We start from the raw sequence: 18,663 nt of genomic DNA, 5'->3' as shown, positions 1-18,663 counted from the left end.
AATGCTATAATTAATGACATAAATTAATAGTTTATAACTCAAGTGCACATTCAGATGCAACACGGATCTAACGCTAATATGATTCTTAGTACAATGAAAAAACTCCATGCGAAAAATAACATCAACATAAAGATGCTGCAAGCTGATGGAAACATCAAAACAAGTTTATAAAACCATGATAGAAAACTGGCAACAATTTTAAGTGGAACTTCATGCAATTTTCATATATTATTGTAGAATTTGTCAAGTTATCATAGAGCCATAAACCCAGCTGGAACACTAGCAATGACTCTTGGGAGCCTTTGGGGTTATTGTGAACATGAAAGGTTACGTTAACAAATCGGACTCATCTTATCTCATAAAGCTATTTTCCAATGGCGCTGTGCCAACGTAGGCTAGCAATACCCATATGGCAACGGGAGTGAGGTTACAATGTCAAAGCGCGACATTGTATCGACTTGTGTTTACTGTTTAACCTAAATGGCACTAATCTAATAGTTAAAATCCAATTGTTTTATTTAATTGATACCCAGGCAATAAGTGTATTTCAGTGTATTTCTAATGCAGATATACAACATTGTATGTAAAGTATAAAATGTACTGATAAGAAAATATAAAATGCATTGTTAAAACCACCATTTGCCTGTGCTGTGCCCTTACAAGTCATCAAAACAAAAAAATGATTCTGGTCAAACCCAATATCCAGAAACACGAGCCAAAGATATTACAACAAAGCAAAAGAGCCTCCAAAGCTTACTGCCTTTCCTTTTTATTTCTACTTAACATGACTTCAGGTCCAAAAGGATTTAAGAGAAACAGTAATCTGCAAACATTTACAGAACCCTCATCATGCAGGCCCTTGGTGTGTATGTGTGTGTGTGAGAGAGAGAGAGAGAGAGAGAGAGAGAGAGAGAGAAAGAGAGTGTGTGTGTTACACTCAACATGGTTTCTTTGCACTCCACTACACAACCACTGGACAGTGACCCAGTGGCCCCCCTCCAATCTCTCTGAGCAGCATCACCTGACGGGGTTAGACCCTAAGATAATTAGCATTTTTCTCAACATCACAAACTATAATATATGGACTCCAAAACTGCTGAGAGAGAGCAGAGTGAGAACGAACAAAAGAGACCTGGGAGAGAAAGAGAGAAAGCTGAGAGAGAAAGAGAGCTGAGAGAGAGCTGAAAGAGCAGAGATAGAGAGCTGAGAGAGAGAGCTGAGAGAGCAGAGAGAGAGCAGAGTGAGCAGAGAGACAGAGAGCGAAAGAGAGCTGAGAGAGAGAGAGCAGAGAGACAGGGAGCTGAGAGAGAGAGAGCAGAGAGACAGGGAGCTGAGAGAGAGAGAGCAGAGAGACAGCGAGCTGAGAGAGAGAGAGCAGAGAGACAGGGAGCTGAGAGAGAGAGAGCAGAGAGACAGGTAGCTGAGAGAGAGAGAGCAGAGAGACAGGGAGCTGAGAGAGAGAGAGCAGAGAGACAGGTAGCTGAGAGAGAGAGAGCAGAGAGACAGGGAGCTGAGAGAGAGCAGAGAGACAGGGAGCTGAGAGAGAGCAGAGAGACAGGGAGCTGAGAGAGAGAGAGCAGAGAGACAGGGAGCTTAGAGAGAGAGCAGAGAGACAGGGAACTGAGAGAGAGCGAGTCTAAGAGAGCTGAGAAATCTCATGTCATGGAAAATATGCAGCTCAATGATATTTAGACTGGTCTTCCTGTAATTAAGTCTCCCTGGAGGATTCTTTAGTTAGCGGCACTGAAATGACTACCAGATCTCTAATACATACCACATGCTACAATAGTATAGTATATTCACACCGTCCAAGTGAACTGACTGGACAGACCGATGGGCCGGGACGACTTTCTCTCACTGACAGGAGTGAGATGAAAAAGGCAGACATGTGTATTTGAACTTCTGTACATTCTGTCATAAACATGCTCACTAAGTCTCACCCTGGGAAGACCACAATACTCAACACACTAGCATATGGATGTGGAAGGGTCTTGGGTTGTGTTTACAACTAAGAAGAAAACACTACTGTGACAACTACTGCTACTATATCAACTTACTAGTTCGCCAATAAATGTTACTAATAGGCTGTGAATGATTTACTTGTTAGTCGTGAATAGTATTATCAGAATTGGTCATGTTAGATTGTCTATTGTGTGCAAATACAATTCTATAAACACTGTGCTGCTTTCAAAACTACGTTGTAAGTCAAAATAAACAGCCAGGAGAAGTTAAGAAAATAAAAACTAAATTATTAGATTATACTTCTGATACATGTATCCCAATATTACATAATGACATAAGATAAAATATAGTATTCTTGAAAACATAATTGATAGGATGTATATTTTTGATATATGATATATGTACAGAGAAGTGTTCTGAATGCATGTGTGTGTTTATGATCAAATGTGGGAGTGTGTATCAAACAATTAAAATCCATTTAACGCCATTTCAACTTAAAAGTGAAACAACCAAAGCACAGTAAAAACTAAACGGCAGTACAAAGTCTAAACATTTCATTAAAAAAATATATACATTAGGCGATGTCTTAGCAAAATATTCAAAGACTAACACATTCTACATGTCCTTCACCTGAAGCAATGTCTCTGTCAACTGTTGTCTATGTTACTTAGAATTATAAACTGGGTGGTTCGAGCCCTGAATGCTGATTGGCTGAAAGCCGTGGTATAACAGAACGTATACCACGGGTATGACAAAACATTTATTTTTACTGTTTTAATTACATTGGTAACCAGTTTATAATAGCAGTAAGGCACCTCCGAGGGTTGTGGTTTAAGGTCAATATACTACGGCTAAGGGCTGTACCCAGGCAGTCCGCGTTGCGTTCTGCTTAAGAACAGCGGTTAGCCGTGGTATATTGGTCATATACCACACCCCCTCAGACCTTAATGCTTAAATATGAAGTCTCAGTGAGAGTGTGAATGTCTGGCGTTTTGTGGATGTATTATAAATCCTTGACAAATAATTCAGAATAAAACACATACACATTTTACAACATATAACAAGCGACAACACAAAAGAAGCCGGAATGCCACATAAACAAAATACCCATCAGGTCATGTCACCTAAACCATTCATTTAGATGGAACAGGGGGCACAAACGTGAATAAAACCTGTCTCCATTACACATTCAGGCCCCATTGTTTCTCTATCCAGAGGTTCAAAATTCAATTGCTACGTTCACACTATACTAAAGACATGCTACGTTGAGGCCCAGGTCATTTCCCTATTTCCAGAGGTTCAAAATGCTAATTCATATGCTTACATTACTAAAGCTCAAGGCATGCTTGGTCAAGAGCAATTAAATTGTCAGAATTAACAAATGTGTTTTTAACGAGACCATGGCCAAGAGCTGGAGTCATGAGGCGAGTATTGATCTGCTGAACAGAGACATTAGTCTTCAAGTATTTACTCTGCCAGCCACCTCTCCTCCAGCCTCCCTCCACAGTCCTCCCTTCACCCAGGGCAGGACCAAATCAATCCCCAGAAAGGATGTCTCTTTCCAGCCATAAATACATAACTAGCCCCCTCACCGACCCAACCAGCCTGACCGCCACGCGTCTGCAGGCCGGCTGGGGCTCTCAGAGTGGAAATGGTCCTCAAGGTTCTTGGCTGGGTATGAATGATCACAGTTGTATAGAATCTAAGGATTGTCCATATGGCCTAAATACAGGAATGTTTTCCTCCTACATATCTTACATAAAAAAGATGCCATTTAGGAAAGTGTTTACTTATACTTAGTAAAATGCTTATACTTTGTAAAACAAACAATGCACTTTTTTTGCTAAATAAGTTGACAGGAAAACAATACTTTTTAAATTCCCAAAATGTTTTTGTTTTTTAAATTCTCTTACTGGTTAAATATGTCTAATTTCTATTCTTGAGCGTGTTTTCATGATTTGAAAAGTGTTGCCATCACTCTTGTAGCTGGAAATAAATGTTAAATGCAGACGTGATCATGCACTAAATGTTTTGTTTGGGGAAAGAGGAGGGTTTTCTCTCTATTTTCCCTGTTTCATGGGATCAGAATAATTACAGCCAGATATGACCTCTGTTCCCTGTTTGAAAACTCACGACTGCACTCTCGCCTTGCGCTCCACTTCCGTTACAAATGTCGGGTCGATGAAAACAACAAGAAAGGTTACATCAGAAAATGGACGCGAGTGTGTGTGTGTGCATACGCAACTAACAGGACAATACTCTGTAGAGGTATTACCAAGACTGGCTGGTGGCTATTTTTACTACAGTAGTGACTTTGAAAGCAAAACACACCCTATATGTCAGAATATGTCTTCCCTATGGTGTTGAATATATCCAGAGCATGTTTTATATTGACTTACTGATGATGCCCCCTACTAGAGCAGTGAGTCAGTGATAGAGAGGGGAGAACAATTACAAGTCACCAACTGATGCTTCAACGATCATATGCCTTCGTAATCAGTTCTTCATTGCACTAAAATTGTAAGATGGCGCCAACAGACGTGGCCTTGTGTCGAGCTCCTACTCAACATTCATTGTTGAGGATGTCAGCAAGCATCACTGTTTACACCTGCTGTATCCTGTGTTCGTGACCAAATAAACTCTGATGATTTCAAATGATCTAACATAAAGGGATGAAGGGAAAGAGAATGAGAGAAAAGCAAAAAGAGAATTAGGGAGACACACAAAGAGAAAAGAGAGAAAGAGAAAAACCTAGAGCGAGCGAGAGAGAGAAAGAGAGCGAGAAAGAGAGCATCAGCGTAACAGAGAGAAGGACCAGTGGTCCTCAGGCCCCTCCACCCTCCAGCTGCATCTCCACACCACAGACATTACGCCCGTCCCCGGTCCCCGACGGGCCCACGAGGATGCTGGGATTGCCAGACGCTTATTGCTTTTAGATCACATTCTTATTGACTTCTGTCACGGGGGCCGTTTGTCAAGAGGACTGATGTCACTTTTTTGGGGGGAGGGGGGGACGACTACCTCCATCCCTGTGACATATTGGAGACATTTTCGGGCCAGAAACAGGCCGTTATTGTGGAGTGCAATAGGTTAAGCCGGTAAAAACCAACAGGCCTAGACAGGCAAGGCCCTGATCACTAACCCTGGTGTGTCTGGGAATACGGTCTTTAGTGTCTTAGCAGAAACTAGGGATTAGGCTCTACTCTGGGGACTCCTGCACCTACTTGGCCAATGAATGTGGTAGATGACTAAAACCTTTCTTCACACTGTGCCGACCAGAACCGTACTGTGCTGGGTCGGACATTCCCTTTTCGCGTTGTATATTCCAGCATGGTTGCAGCAACCAGGCCAGCCCAGCACAGCCTGGTTTAGTGGTGTGAAAATAGTAGTATACGTTGCTCCCTAGTTATTATCCAAGATATGCAGGATAACGTTTTAGCAGAAACTAGGGATTAGGGCCTACTCCGGGGAAAACGTCCCTCCTACTCGAACGCTAGAGAACATGTGTCCTACGGCCAATGTGATTAATGGCTTCTACGTTTCCTCCAACCTAGTTATCGCTAAGAATGAGACGGTGACTATTCAACTGGTGGTTCACTTTGGTTTAGTTGTCCTCATAGGAAGTTCAACAGAAATCGGGGTTTAACACTTTACATAAACGCCTTCAAAGCAGAATCTGCACCTGTTGTTTTTAAAGCAAGTGCAGGGAAACAAAAGGATCAATTCAAACCCAATTCCAGTCCTGGAGGTAAAAGGTCATCAATACTGTTGGTTTTATCGATACTTCTGTCTTCTAGGTAATATTGATGTTACCGTTTCCTTTTAAACAGAACACGATCCTTGACTTGCTTTTTCCACATGGTACTGTTGAGATATTGGTCAAGAGCAACCAAGCTAGTTTGGGTTTCTCTCTGCAACACACACAAACAAGACGTACTGTGTAATTAATAGTCCTGATATTTCCAAAATGATTAATTACACCTAAACTAATTAGCCCTCATATAATATCCACCTTCAAAGAAACACCTAATTATTCCTGTGAAAGTTAATGCATCTTTGTTTGCTGACCTTAAGCCAATTAAGATTTGACATCATAAAGAGGCAGGTTTGTTAAATGGGCATCAACACCGTTGGTCCTCCTCACCTGGCTCTCTTTATGAACATAATGACATCTCTGAGCTGATCAAACTGAACGCATGTGATTCTGGCACTGTAGCTTCATGGTTCTTTTTTTTCATCAAATCAAGTACACGTCATCCCCTGAGATGGTGGACATTTTGTGCATGATGCCATGATTGGGAATTTAAAGCAGGGAAAGTAACATGGAACAAAGGTAGTTGAGGTGAGATACCGACTGGGATTCAAATGATTTATATTTGTATCATTGTACAGCTACAATACTGTCCTACCTAGCCAAAATCAACATTCCCCCCTTTAAATTAGTGAGCCCATATTATTTTAATTGCTGCTATACTTGGTGTCAAATTAAATATTAAAGAGAAAAATGAAGATGGAAAGAACGGAAGATCCCAACTGCTGCTTTCTATCAACAAGTCAAATGATAATGCATCATGGGAAAATGGGGAGAAGACCAACCAAAGGGCTTGGTGGAGTCAGGGAGGCTTGACATATTACTTACCATTAATGCCAGGCACCACTGTCATGCAAAAGGAAAGAAAAAGGAAACACACATTTCACATTGCTCCCACTGAAGGTTCATGCCAACTCAGACATTAAATAACTCAAAGGGGAGAAATTCTAAGTAAAAGTTTTGGGTTCCAGGAAGGGACAGGATGTGAGTGTGTGAGGGCCTATTGGAACACTGCGTTCTAACATAGCTAACACTAATGGGGATGCAGGTTAGGCAGTTAACTGTGTGAACTATTTAATTCAAATGAGGGTGTGCTTTTTCTTCTTTTTTTACTGTTTCTTGTGGTACAATAACACACTTATGGCAACTGTAGTGCTAATTATTATTGCCGTGGACCTGCTGCCACAGGCGGGCACAGACTCACGGAGGGTTTGAGCAAAGGACGCTGGGTATTGAGCGAGGAGGGCTGACTGACCGTGTTCGGCTGCAGCTTTGAGCGTGGCCTTTGAGTGAGTGGATCCGAAGGGGTTCCTGACGAAGCGCCGGCGCCGCCTCAAGTCGTCCTCCCAGTAGTCGAGGCGCCAGAACTCCCGAGGACGGCTGCAGGGGAACAGAGGTAGCACATGTGTAAGCAATTACAGAACAGCGTGGTGGTAGCCTATAGCCCCAGTCACAGTGCAGAGTAGCGAGGCCAGCAGCAGCATAAAGACGGCCTTGTTTTGCTATGCTGGGTATCTTCTCTCCCCCCCCCAACACCACAACAAATAAACACAGTAGATAGACCACTTAAAACCCTGACCTTCAAAATAACAATATGCTCCCTCATGAAACGAGCACTAAATACATTATGGTGGAATGAGCAGCTGACAGAGTGATCAGTTTCCCCCACACTCCGATGTGCTCCCATTCCAGGCTCATTTGGGACCCAGCAGGGCACCTCGGCTCTAGCCTCTCTACCCGGGTAGCAGGCGAGTGCCCGGGCTGGTCCCAAAACGCCATTACAAAAACAGGGAAGCGGGAGAGGGGGATGGCATTACCAATATTAATCAATGTCCACAGGCCTCTGTTTCTTCCCAATTTGCACCTCCTCCTTTACCCAGGCCTGGTCAGTTGTAAATCATTCAGACTAAAATCGTGTCCCAAATAGCACCCTATTCCCTATGGGCCCTGGTCAAAAGTAGTGCACTAAATAGGGAATAGGGTGCCATTTTGGACACATGCCCAATCTCAGGGACTTGGAAAGTGTTAACTTTTAATGAAGAGTCACAACCACTACACAGCATTGTGTTGTGTACATATAGGCAATAAAATATTAAAACTCAAAGGGATTTCATTTAAATTAAATTTTAAAATATTAATTACTTTTCTTTCGCACAGCATAAGGAGGAAATACATTTCTTCCCAACATTAGTGAGATGTTATTTTCCACCCACCCCTATTGAAAAAAGCTTGCCTAATCTAAATAACTAATTTACTGCTCCAGAAGAAATAGCTGGTAATTTGTCAAACTAAATTACGCCAAATGTGTTCCATATTGCGCGTATTATGAGGGAATGTGTTCGCATTTAGAAATTAAAACACAATGGAAGAACACAACATAATCTCTCTAACTCAGTAGAGTGGAACGGAGGCCAGACACTTCCCTTCTTCACCTATGAGCTGGGTTCACACATTCAATTTACTATTAAAGCACTGAGAAAAACAAGTGGTCTAAGACATGTGCAGGTGTGTATTTGGGTTATTCTTAAGGTTGCATTAGGGTTGGTGTATGGCCTCAGCCTCGAAACAGATCCCAGTGTACTGATTTATAGAAGCATGGTGAGATAGAAATCTGGAAACCCAAGGTGCTGCGTCAGAAGGGTGAAGTATTTGTGCGCAACAATTTTGAGTCTCATGGGTCTGAATACTTATGTAAATAAGATTTTTTTTTTCTTATCGTAATACATTTTCAAACATGTCTAAAAACCTGTTTTTGCTTTGCCATTATGGGTATTGTGTGTAGACTGATGAGGGGGAGAAAAACTATTTAATCAATTTTAGAATAAGGCTGTAATGTGTGGAAAAAGTCAAGGGGTCTGAATAGTTTCTGAATGCGCTGTAAGTCAGTATGTCCGTGGTGCTACGGGAGAAGTGTTCAGGTGTAAACAGGGCATATTCCACCTGGCTATATAAATCAGGACGAGAGCACCAAGTAGCAGCCTCTAGACAGACAGCTCTTTTATGTCCTGATATTTCACTGGCTGTCTGCATATACAGTATGTTAAACCAACAACGTACAATATCAAAATGAAGGGGGTTGCAGAGTAAAAAAAATATTTTAAAAAGTCTAAACAGCAAGTAAACGAAATCCACATGAGAACGGTGAGGGGAAGAGGAAACGCTGTAGGGAAAAGAGGAAACGCTGTAGGGAAAAGAGGAAACGCTGTAGGGAAAAGAGGAAACAATAGCACAACACTGGAACATATAGTCAAACACATTTACAGCTTGAACACCAAATGAGTGTTGACATCAGACCTTGGCGAGGTGGAGTGGCATGTGTGTATCAGTGTCAGCGGAAGAACGAGGGAGAACCAGAACCCTCTGTGTGTGTGTGTGTGTGTGTGTGTGTGTGTGTGTGTGTGTGTGTTTCTGTGTGCACATGGTTATGCATTAGGGCTGGGAATTTCCAGGGACATCACCATACGACATTATCACGATACTTAGGTGCCAATCCGATATTTATTACAATTCTATATTGCGATTTGATGTTCCAAACGTATTGCTCCCCATATGTCTGCTGCAGAGAGACAAGAGAGAGACATGAGAACACACGTTTCGTCATGGAAATAAAAGTGCTGAAAACATCTTGGCTCCCTATTTTAAAAACAAGATGGAGAACAAGCTGTGAGGGAAAAATCCCGGAGTTTTGGAGCAGGTACAGACAACTACCACACAAATAATATTGCGATATTGTCAAAGCAATACATCGTCAAAAATAATATCCCGATTTGTAACTATTGATCCCCCCCCCCATCACTATTACACATGTGTGAGTGTACTTGTGTGTCTGTACGTCAGTGTGTGTGTGTGCGCGTGTCTTGCATGCATGTACACGTGTGTGTGTATATTGGAGCTAGTTTGTTTGATCTGGTCTTGACAGCTGCTGTAGCTGCTCCAGTCAGGAGCCCGGAGCTCCCCACAAAGCTTCAGGCCAACACCAATGACTACACAGGGCCTCTAAAAGGGGAGGGGCTTTACACAAGAAAATAAATACAATTTAGTCAGGTGCTTTAAGACGTTCTATGAAAGCCATTAATTACTTGATTTATCTGAATTAATGAAAAATAAATCCTTCTCTTTCTGTCCTTCTCTCTCGCACACTCTCTCTGCATCTTCATATCTCTCTGTCGTTCCCTTTCCCCTCTTTCTCTTTTCATCTCTCTCTCTCACACTCTCTCTGCATCTTCATCTCTCTCCGTTGTTCCCTTTCCCCTCTTTCTCTTTTCATCTCTCTCTCTCACACTCTCTCTGCATCTTCATCTCTCTCCGTCGTTCCCTTTCCCCTCTTTCTCTTTTCATCTCTCTCTCTCACACTCTCTCTGCATCTTCATCTCTCTCCGTCATTCCCTTTCCCCTCTTTCTCTTTTCATCTCTCTCTCTCACACTCTCTCTGCATCTTCATCTCTCTCCGTCGTTCCCTTTCCCCTCTTTCTCTTTTCATCTCTCTCTCTCACACTCTCTCTGCATCTTCATCTCTCTCCGTCGTTCCCTTTCCCCTCTTTCTCTTTTCATCTCTCTCTCACACTCTCTCTGCATCTCCATATCTCTCTGTCGTTCCCTTTCCCCTCTATGGCCCCCTCTTTCTCTTTTCATCTCTCTCTCTCACACTATCTGCATCTTCATATCTCTGTCGTTCCCTTTCCCCTCTTTCTCTTTTCATCTCTCTGCATCTTCACATCTCTCTGTCGTTCCCTTCCCCCCTCTCTCTCTCTCTGCATCTTCATATCTCTCTGTTGTTCCCTTTCCTCTATTGCCCCCTCTTTCTCTTTTCATCTCTCTCTCTCAGCCTCTGGTCTTTTCTGGAGAGAAATAGAGGAAGAAACGGTCTTCAGCTCCCGTGTTTGTGTAAAGCCGAGGCAGTTTATAAGAGGCGCATGGGGGAATAGCAGACAGCACAACTATTCAATATTTTACAGGCAAACATTCTAAAGCACATAAGCAAAGAGAAGTTGTCAAGGATCTCTCATTAAAAATGTATTTCGCTACTAAGGAGCTTGAAGACGTGATGAGGAAACGGTGGAAGAGAAGAAGGGAAGGAGGAGGGATGGAGTAGTAGGTGGACAGGACGTGTCTCTCTGGTGTTCAGAGGAAATGACACAGAAACACAGAGCAGAAACTAAGAAGGTCCCACAATATAATACCGCTCCTGTTTGTTGAGGGCTTAGTGTGAACGTGGGTGTGAGGATACACACGAGTTGTTGAGGGCTTAGTGTGAACGTGGGTGTGAGGATACACACGAGTTGTTGAGGGCTTAGTGTGAACGTGGGTGTGAGGATACACACGAGTTGTTGAGGGCTCAGTGTGAACGTGGGTGTGAGGATACACACGAGTTGTTGAGGGCTCAGTGTGAACGTGGGTGTGAGGATACACACGAGTTGTTGAGGGCTCAGTGTGAACGTGGGTGTGAGGATACACACGAGTTGTTGAGGGCTTAATGTGAACGTGGGTGTGAGGATACACACGAGTTGTTGAGGGCTTAATGTGAACGTGGGTGTGAGGATACACACGAGTTGTTGAGGGCTTAATGTGAACGTGGGTGTGAGGATACACACGAGTTGTTGAGGGCTTAATGTGAACGTGGGTGTGAGGATACACACGAGTTGTTGAGGGCTTAGTGTGAACGTGGGTGTGAGGATACACACGAGTTGTTGAGGGCTTAGTGTGAACGTGGGTGTGAGGATACACACGAGTTGTTGAGGGCTTAGTGTGAACGTGGGTGTGAGGATACACACGAGTTGTTGAGGGCTTAGTGTGAACGTGGGTGTGAGGATACACACGAGTTGTTGAGGGCTCAGTGTGAACGTGGGTGTGAGGATACATACGAGCGGAAAAGAGGGAATGCATTTACATTTGAGTCATTTGGAGATGCTCTTATCCAGAGCAACTTACAGGAGGAAATAGGGTTAAGTGCCTTGCTCAAGGGCACGTCAACGGATTTTTCCACCGAGACGGCTCGGGGATTTGAACCAGCCCCCTTTCGGTTACAGGCCCAACGCTCTTACCCGCTAGACTACCTACTTCATGAATACATTTGAGACCACAAGTGTGTGTGTGTTATATCTGTGTGTTATGCCTGTGTGTGTGTTTTATGTCTGTGTGTTGTGTTATGTCTGTGTTATGCCTGTGTGTGCGCGTGTGTTATGCCTGTGCGTGTATGTGTGCGTGTGTGTATGTGCTAGGAGACATTGGAGTGTGTGTCTCTCCATCCAGCAGACAGAATGTGCAGGACCTGATTTCCCTCCTGTCACAAAGGGCCCAGGCCTTGTTGCTGTGTGATAGTATCCCTTCCCTAATTACCACTTCATCATCCTGCCTCACACAGCATTCATCTAGGAAAATGATTATCAAGCCAGTGTCTCTCTCACACACACACACACACACACACACACACACACACACACACACACACACACACACTTACAAGGAGGTTTCCTCCACATCCATCAGTGGGAGGACGTATTCGGTAGTGGGGAGTAATTAGTCGCAGTGTTATGGAACGATCTCCACCGCTGGCCGTGTCGTGAACGGCACCACAACCAGATTCCTAATGAAGGGTCTTGGATGGGCGTCCGCCCGCCGTCCACCCCAGTACCTTGCCAACTCCGTCGCCAATCAATCCCCCACTGAGAACGCCACTGTACCACGGTGGGAAAAACGATGTGACACGCGCCGTGCATGTGTACGCTGAGAGAGTTTCTACAAAGATGATAAATCATTCAGAGCTCGTCCATCGTGTGGCGGGCTGCGCTGGCAGAATAACGGCAGCACCCATTCTTCAAGATCACAACAATTAAAATGACTAAAGGCCGCAGCCTTTTACACAAACCACTTGTGTAATTAGTAATTAGTTTACTCATAAAGTCCTTGCTCATTTAGAGACTACTGGGGAGCGTCTGTCGTCTTAGACGGAAACTTTAAAACACACACACACACACACACGTGTATGTACGTGTGTAACTATGTTTGTGTGTGTTAAGGAGCACTTAGCAGAGTGCTGGATCCCTCTAAATGCTGTTTAATGTAGACCACATTGACGACCGATGAGAAAGGGCCAATAAGACATTTATGTGAGGTAATAAAATATAATTGTTTTTTTTCTGTGTGGCAGTAAATATAAGTTTACCAACATTAGAAGACGATCTCAGCCGCTCTCCTTTTGTGTGAGTGTCTGTGTTGCTTTCACTAATGAATAAATGGGTGCAATCACAAAAAATATCACTATATGCAATAAATTAAAACACCATAGCATTAACAGATTGTGGAAAGAGGTTTTACACATCCTTTAAAACTATAAAGCCAACTAAATTGTCTGTTTGCATCAAAGTGAGTGACATAATAAACAAATAGTTTAATTGTAGCCAAGTGTTCAGTGATCGGCAGCTCAGTGAGGGCTGGCTTGAAGTCCAGGATTAATGAATCGCTTAGTTGGACAGACAGACTGACTGGAGCTTTGGAAGGAGTGGAAGACGGACAGACGACTACGTTCTCTAACAGTAGCCTGTCCACTAGCCAGTACTTCCTGTGTATCGCCACAGAGGACAACACAGGGTAAACAGGGAGTAAACTACACACAGAGACATCTAGCTAAGAGACTGGGTATCTAAGTATGGCCTAGTACTGAACACAAGTGCATTGCCATGTCTGCCGGGTAGGTCGAAGAAAAGAGGCCTGGAACCATGGGCAATATGCCATTCCTGCTGTCCAATTTCTTATTCAGTATGCACTACCCTTGGACTGTTTCTACATGCATTTACTGTAGGCCTGTGTCTTTTTAAAAAACACCAAATAGCATTAGTCCTTCAAATAGGTATTTTATGGAGGCCCACCATAGAAGAAAAACAATCGTTTATAATATCCACTTATGGTTTTAAATGTTTGTTACCATAGAAACCCACGGTTCAATGCAGCCGTTTTTATTTATTTTTTATCTCAATAACAAATCATTTCTGGGTAACAATGAAGTACCTTACTGAAATGGTTTTAAATTAAAATGGTCAAAAATAAACAAAAATAGCTTCTTAGCAAAGAGTCATTTATCAAGAAGTTTGCTAGGACTCTTTGGGAGTGGTCTGAGTGGGAAACTGAAAACCAGCTGTTATTGGCACAGGAAAATCACGTTCTTGGCTACAATGGGCCTTTAATAAATGATACATTCATGAACTTGTATTATACTGAATAAGCATGCCGTTATTGACTTATGTTTATAAATGAGACAAAGAAATGACAGTTAATGACTAAAATGCCACTACTCACATATAATGAATACTATTTAAGCACTTAAATCAATCAATACACCATGGCATGCAATTACATTGATTTAAGTTTGACATTCATTTGCACTAACAGTTTGTGATTAGTTGATTTATTCTTATTTGATCAAATAATGTACACTCAAAAACAAGAGAAAATACATAGACTTTGAAACGCTATCTATGGGAGTACAGAGGACAAAGACATTAACCTCAATTAATTTATGACAAATAAATAAAATGGGAATTTAAGGCGTTGTGTATGAGAGCCAATATCGCTTATCTCCCCCTCTCAAACCTCAAACACAGGCAGTTAAAACATGGTAATAGATTCTCTCTGGAAGCCACTGAAACTTTGATAGCACTCTTATTTCAACGGCCAAATTGTTCTTTTTCTGACAAGGACAAACGATAGTCATCCATCAAGATCCAATCAGACCCCGCCAAACAGGAGCAGGATGCGTCGCGCAAGCACTTCCCAAGCTCTTAAATGCCATTTGCGTTGCAATTGCACTTTTTTTTTGGGGGGGGGGGGTATTAAAAACAGTGAAACATCAAGGATTTCCAAGCTAGATAATTTGCACCCACTGAAATTAACTTTGGTGAATAATGTGTGTGTGTGAGTGAGTGAGTGAGTGAGTGAGTGAGTGAGTGAGTGAGTGTGTGAGTGTGTGAGTGTGTGAGTGTGTGAGTGTGTGAGTGTGTGAGTGAGTGAGTGAGTGAGTGAGTGAGTGAGTGAGTGAGTGAGTGAGTGAGTGAGTGAGTGAGTGAGTGAGTGAGTGAGTGATTATTAATATTACTGTGTGGGAAGGGGGATCACGTTTGGCTAGATATTATGCAAATGGTCCTATATGACCTTTATCATTAGAAGCCGTACGTAGAGCAGCAACATGCATTTCATACATCACACACAGAGCACTTTGCTGAGGACAAACAGTCATTTATAACTTCAGACGGGACTCATTCGGGCAGTCAGTGAGATTGCATGTACGCAGAGGAGGTGGGATTTCTCACTTTGCTTTTTTTTCTCATTAATGCAAAGGGGCCCCATTGGCAGCCCCTCAAATCGCTCAAACGTTGCCTCTATCGCCGAGATCATTTCTTTTGATTTGCATAAACCATGAGTTTATAAGAATCTGAGAGGGGATAGGTTGAGGATTTGTCATACATATGACTGTGGCGCCAGAGAACCCCTTCCTCTTTGTCAAATGGTGTCAGCGGTGGGAGCTAGTCACAGCGCCAGCTCCAAATTAAAACGAGGGGTCAAACGCCTTGCTATGGAAATGGCCATGATTAAAGCTCGCCTTAAGCCGTAAGTGAGGTTCTACAGTACCCGTGCATTAATGCATGTCCTTCCTAGTCAAATGAGGTGTACTACACACACCATTTCAATAGCAGTGTATGTTAATTCAGCCTTCCTAATGTTGCTGTAATGTTGTTTATGTGTTTGACAAAGGTAGCTTCAGGGTCACAGAGGAGGCTATCGCCTCCATCTATACTCCTAAACGACTTTCATCGTGATGGGATTTCACTCGTTCTTTTTTGTTTATGACAGGATCAGACGATTTCATTTGCTTATTTTGAATATTATTTTTTGAATTCCCTGCTACAGTTGATCTGATTGGATATGGGAATGGAAAGGTATTAGAAATAAAACAGTGATGAATACGCCAAACAGTTTTGATCAAAACCTGGAATCCATATCAAAACAAAAATGTTACACCAAAACATAACAAGGATAAGTGTTTTTACAGATGCTACATATAAGTACTATGCCATTTGACCACATTAACACACCTGAGGAATTAACAGTGAGGAACTTCAAGCTGCAGGTCTTTCAGATCACATGACTAAGTTCACGGCACCTGACAACAATAAGCAGGTTGATATCCTTCACACATCTACCACTCCTCCATGTAATTACTACTCTAATTCCTTATGAGCACAGAACAAAAACTAAACAAGAGAAGAGAAAGAGAGAGAAATATAATATTGCCTCTCCATAACATCACTGGGCTCGCTAAGATCAAAGCACTCCCATGGGGTGGCCATGCATGAGGCCGCAGACATAGCACACACACAACACACAAATGCTCAAAATGAGAAATGGAAATACGGTCCTAATTACCGATGGGCGCAGTATCGCGCGCTCCCCAATTAGCAGCAATTAAGCTCAGTGTAAATTCTGCGACAAAGGGTCTGGAAATTACACCCTAATTATACTCTTCCTCCAGGGGAGGTGCAGAGATTTAGAGGAGAGGCCTGGGTGTAAAGAGGGGGGAATATTAACCAAAATGTTGGTTTGTTTGTTAGGAAACCACCCTGTGTTTTTAACCTGTTGAAATACGTTTCAAAAGAAGTGTATTGTGCTATTTTACAGAGAGAAGATATTATTTTGCCACCGACTACAAAATGTACAAATCTATCTACAATTCACAATAAATCTTCAGTACCCACAACACCATGTCCAAAGTCAAACAAACCATATTAAAACACCAATGTTACCTTCAAAAACACAACAAAAATGATATATGCGGTCACCAAGTCTGTGTTTTTGGATAAAGCATCATATTTTCTTAGTTTTGACAACATGCACACATCTGTCACTGCTGGTAGGTAATGAAGACATCCATATCCACTGCAGCAGAATTGCATAATTCAGCCATTACCGGAGGTATCCTCATAATCAGATGACCTCTACCCTTCAGGGCTGAACTTGAATGTCCTGACAAATCTAAACGGGCACAGAATGGCTCTGAACACAACCACGACCACATAGAAGACTGAGCAAAGGCCCAAGGTCGTCTGGGATTGGGGAAATGCTTGGGGGTGTGGGGGGTTCGGGGTCCTCGGGGTCTGTCAATCTTAAAGTTCCCATTTACAACATCAAGTGAAAACGGGATCATTTATAGCTGGACATACATTTATCAGAAAGGACTGCTGGAGTGAAAGCACATTTTCTAACAAAAAAAATGAACATTTCATTAAATTATTATTATTCTTCTTATCAGTGGCGATTTTAGCATGTAAATCTTGGTGAGGCAACAAACAAAAAGTGGAATGCATGAAAGCAAAGCCACTACACAATACTAAACAATACATTAAATGCACATTAATGAGCAAGCTAGGACAGACATAGTCAATATAACTGTTTGTTCAGCACTTTTGAAATGTACAGCGACAGAATTCAGAACATGGGTGTACAGGGAACACAGTGTTCTCCCTGTACACCAAGTCAGAACCGTAGGATAAATAGAGGGGGCATATAAACAGACAATGAATGCTCTTACAATATTCAATGATTACATTTCTCTAAAACAGACTATAAGCTACATGTGCTCCACCAAGTTAGAACAGTAAGTTTTTATTTTTATTTTTTTTATTTCACCTTTATTTAACCAGGTAGGCTAGTTGAGAACAAGTTCTCATTTGCAACTGCGACCTGGCCAAGATAAAGCATAGCAGTGTGAACAGACAACACAGAGTTACACATGGAGTAAGCAATTAACAAGTCAATAACACAGTAGAAAAAAAATGGGCAGTCTATAAGTGAAATTAAGAGGTGAAAATAGACCAAATTATTAGGGTGAGACACATGGGCTACTAACAGCTTACTACACAACATACACTTAGTATTACTTTCTTAGCTACAGTATACATATCTCCCTGGCATATTACATAGTTTATTCAGCAGCATACAAGACATTTTTGGACTCACCTCGTTGTGCTGTGCTCACTTAAACAGGAAGGTGGCGGTCCTTCATGGGAAAATTTTGTCATCAAACTGTCAAAGTCTCTGGATTTATGGTGCTTTCAAGACAACTGGGAACTCGGAGAAGAAGAAAAAACCGTTGAATCAGGATGACGTCAGTGATCTTCAGGTCGTAGCTCGAGAAAGAGGCCCGAGTTCCCGATTTACAATTCAGAGTTTATCCAGAGTTCCCAGTTGTCTTGAAAATATTCAGAGTTAACAGTAGTTTTGATTCCGGCACAAATCAAGCTTCATTGACAGCATGGCCAATGATGAATGTTTATAATTTTGAACTAGGAAAAGAGACCCTTAATCTTAGACTTGGGACCACACAGCCACTCCACTGAATAGCAGGCTAATGTTTGCTTTGCAATGCTTGCAGATAGCTACTGATTCCTTCCAAACCACTCATTGTTGAATTTGCGATTTCCAACTTGTTGTGTAATGATAATGCCCAATGGCCGATGAGCACCGATACGTTTAATCTATAATTTCTCTTCATATGACAAGGATTAAAAAGGATTTGCCAGTAGATTGTTGACTTGATTCATGATGATGACTGCTAGCTAAGATTTTGAAAGTATGATGTTGACATGATCAGTCCAAAAAAAGCTACTGTAGATATGTGAATTGATATAATTTTATCTGTGGCCAATGACCTTGAGCCTTCTTGGATGGGCCCTTCAAAGTAATTATGGCAGCACCCAATAGGCTTGAATTTTCGAGCTCTACCCTAAGATTTAGACTTTTATTTAGCAAAAAATGTGGGGCTCAAAACAGGGGTCGCCACTGATTATTATAATTTCACAGTTAATTCATTTCCCAGGATTTTGAGGCGGACATGGCTGGGT

At 42.2% G+C, this 18,663-nt stretch overlaps 1 protein-coding gene across 1 annotated transcript in view; it reads right to left on the bottom strand.

Annotated features, from left to right (window-relative positions):
- The window catches only part of LOC115124200 (lipopolysaccharide-responsive and beige-like anchor protein), a 295,402-nt gene that overhangs the window by 158,884 nt on the left and 117,855 nt on the right, over positions 1-18,663 (bottom strand). Inside the window, exons 15-16 of the mRNA XM_065024108.1 lie at positions 7,029-7,153; positions 6,602-6,619 (exon numbers count right to left, since the gene is read on the bottom strand). Of these exons, the coding sequence (XP_064880180.1) occupies positions 6,602-6,619; positions 7,029-7,153 (143 nt within the window). The remainder of the gene's footprint in view (positions 1-6,601; positions 6,620-7,028; positions 7,154-18,663) is intronic.

The sequence above is a fragment of the Oncorhynchus nerka genome, linkage group LG11 (genome assembly GCF_034236695.1).
Source record: "Oncorhynchus nerka isolate Pitt River linkage group LG11, Oner_Uvic_2.0, whole genome shotgun sequence".
NCBI classification, from domain to species: domain Eukaryota; kingdom Metazoa; phylum Chordata; class Actinopteri; order Salmoniformes; family Salmonidae; genus Oncorhynchus; species Oncorhynchus nerka.
The sequence above is the reverse complement of the archived record's forward strand: the minus strand, read 5'-3'. Positions and strand labels throughout refer to the sequence as shown.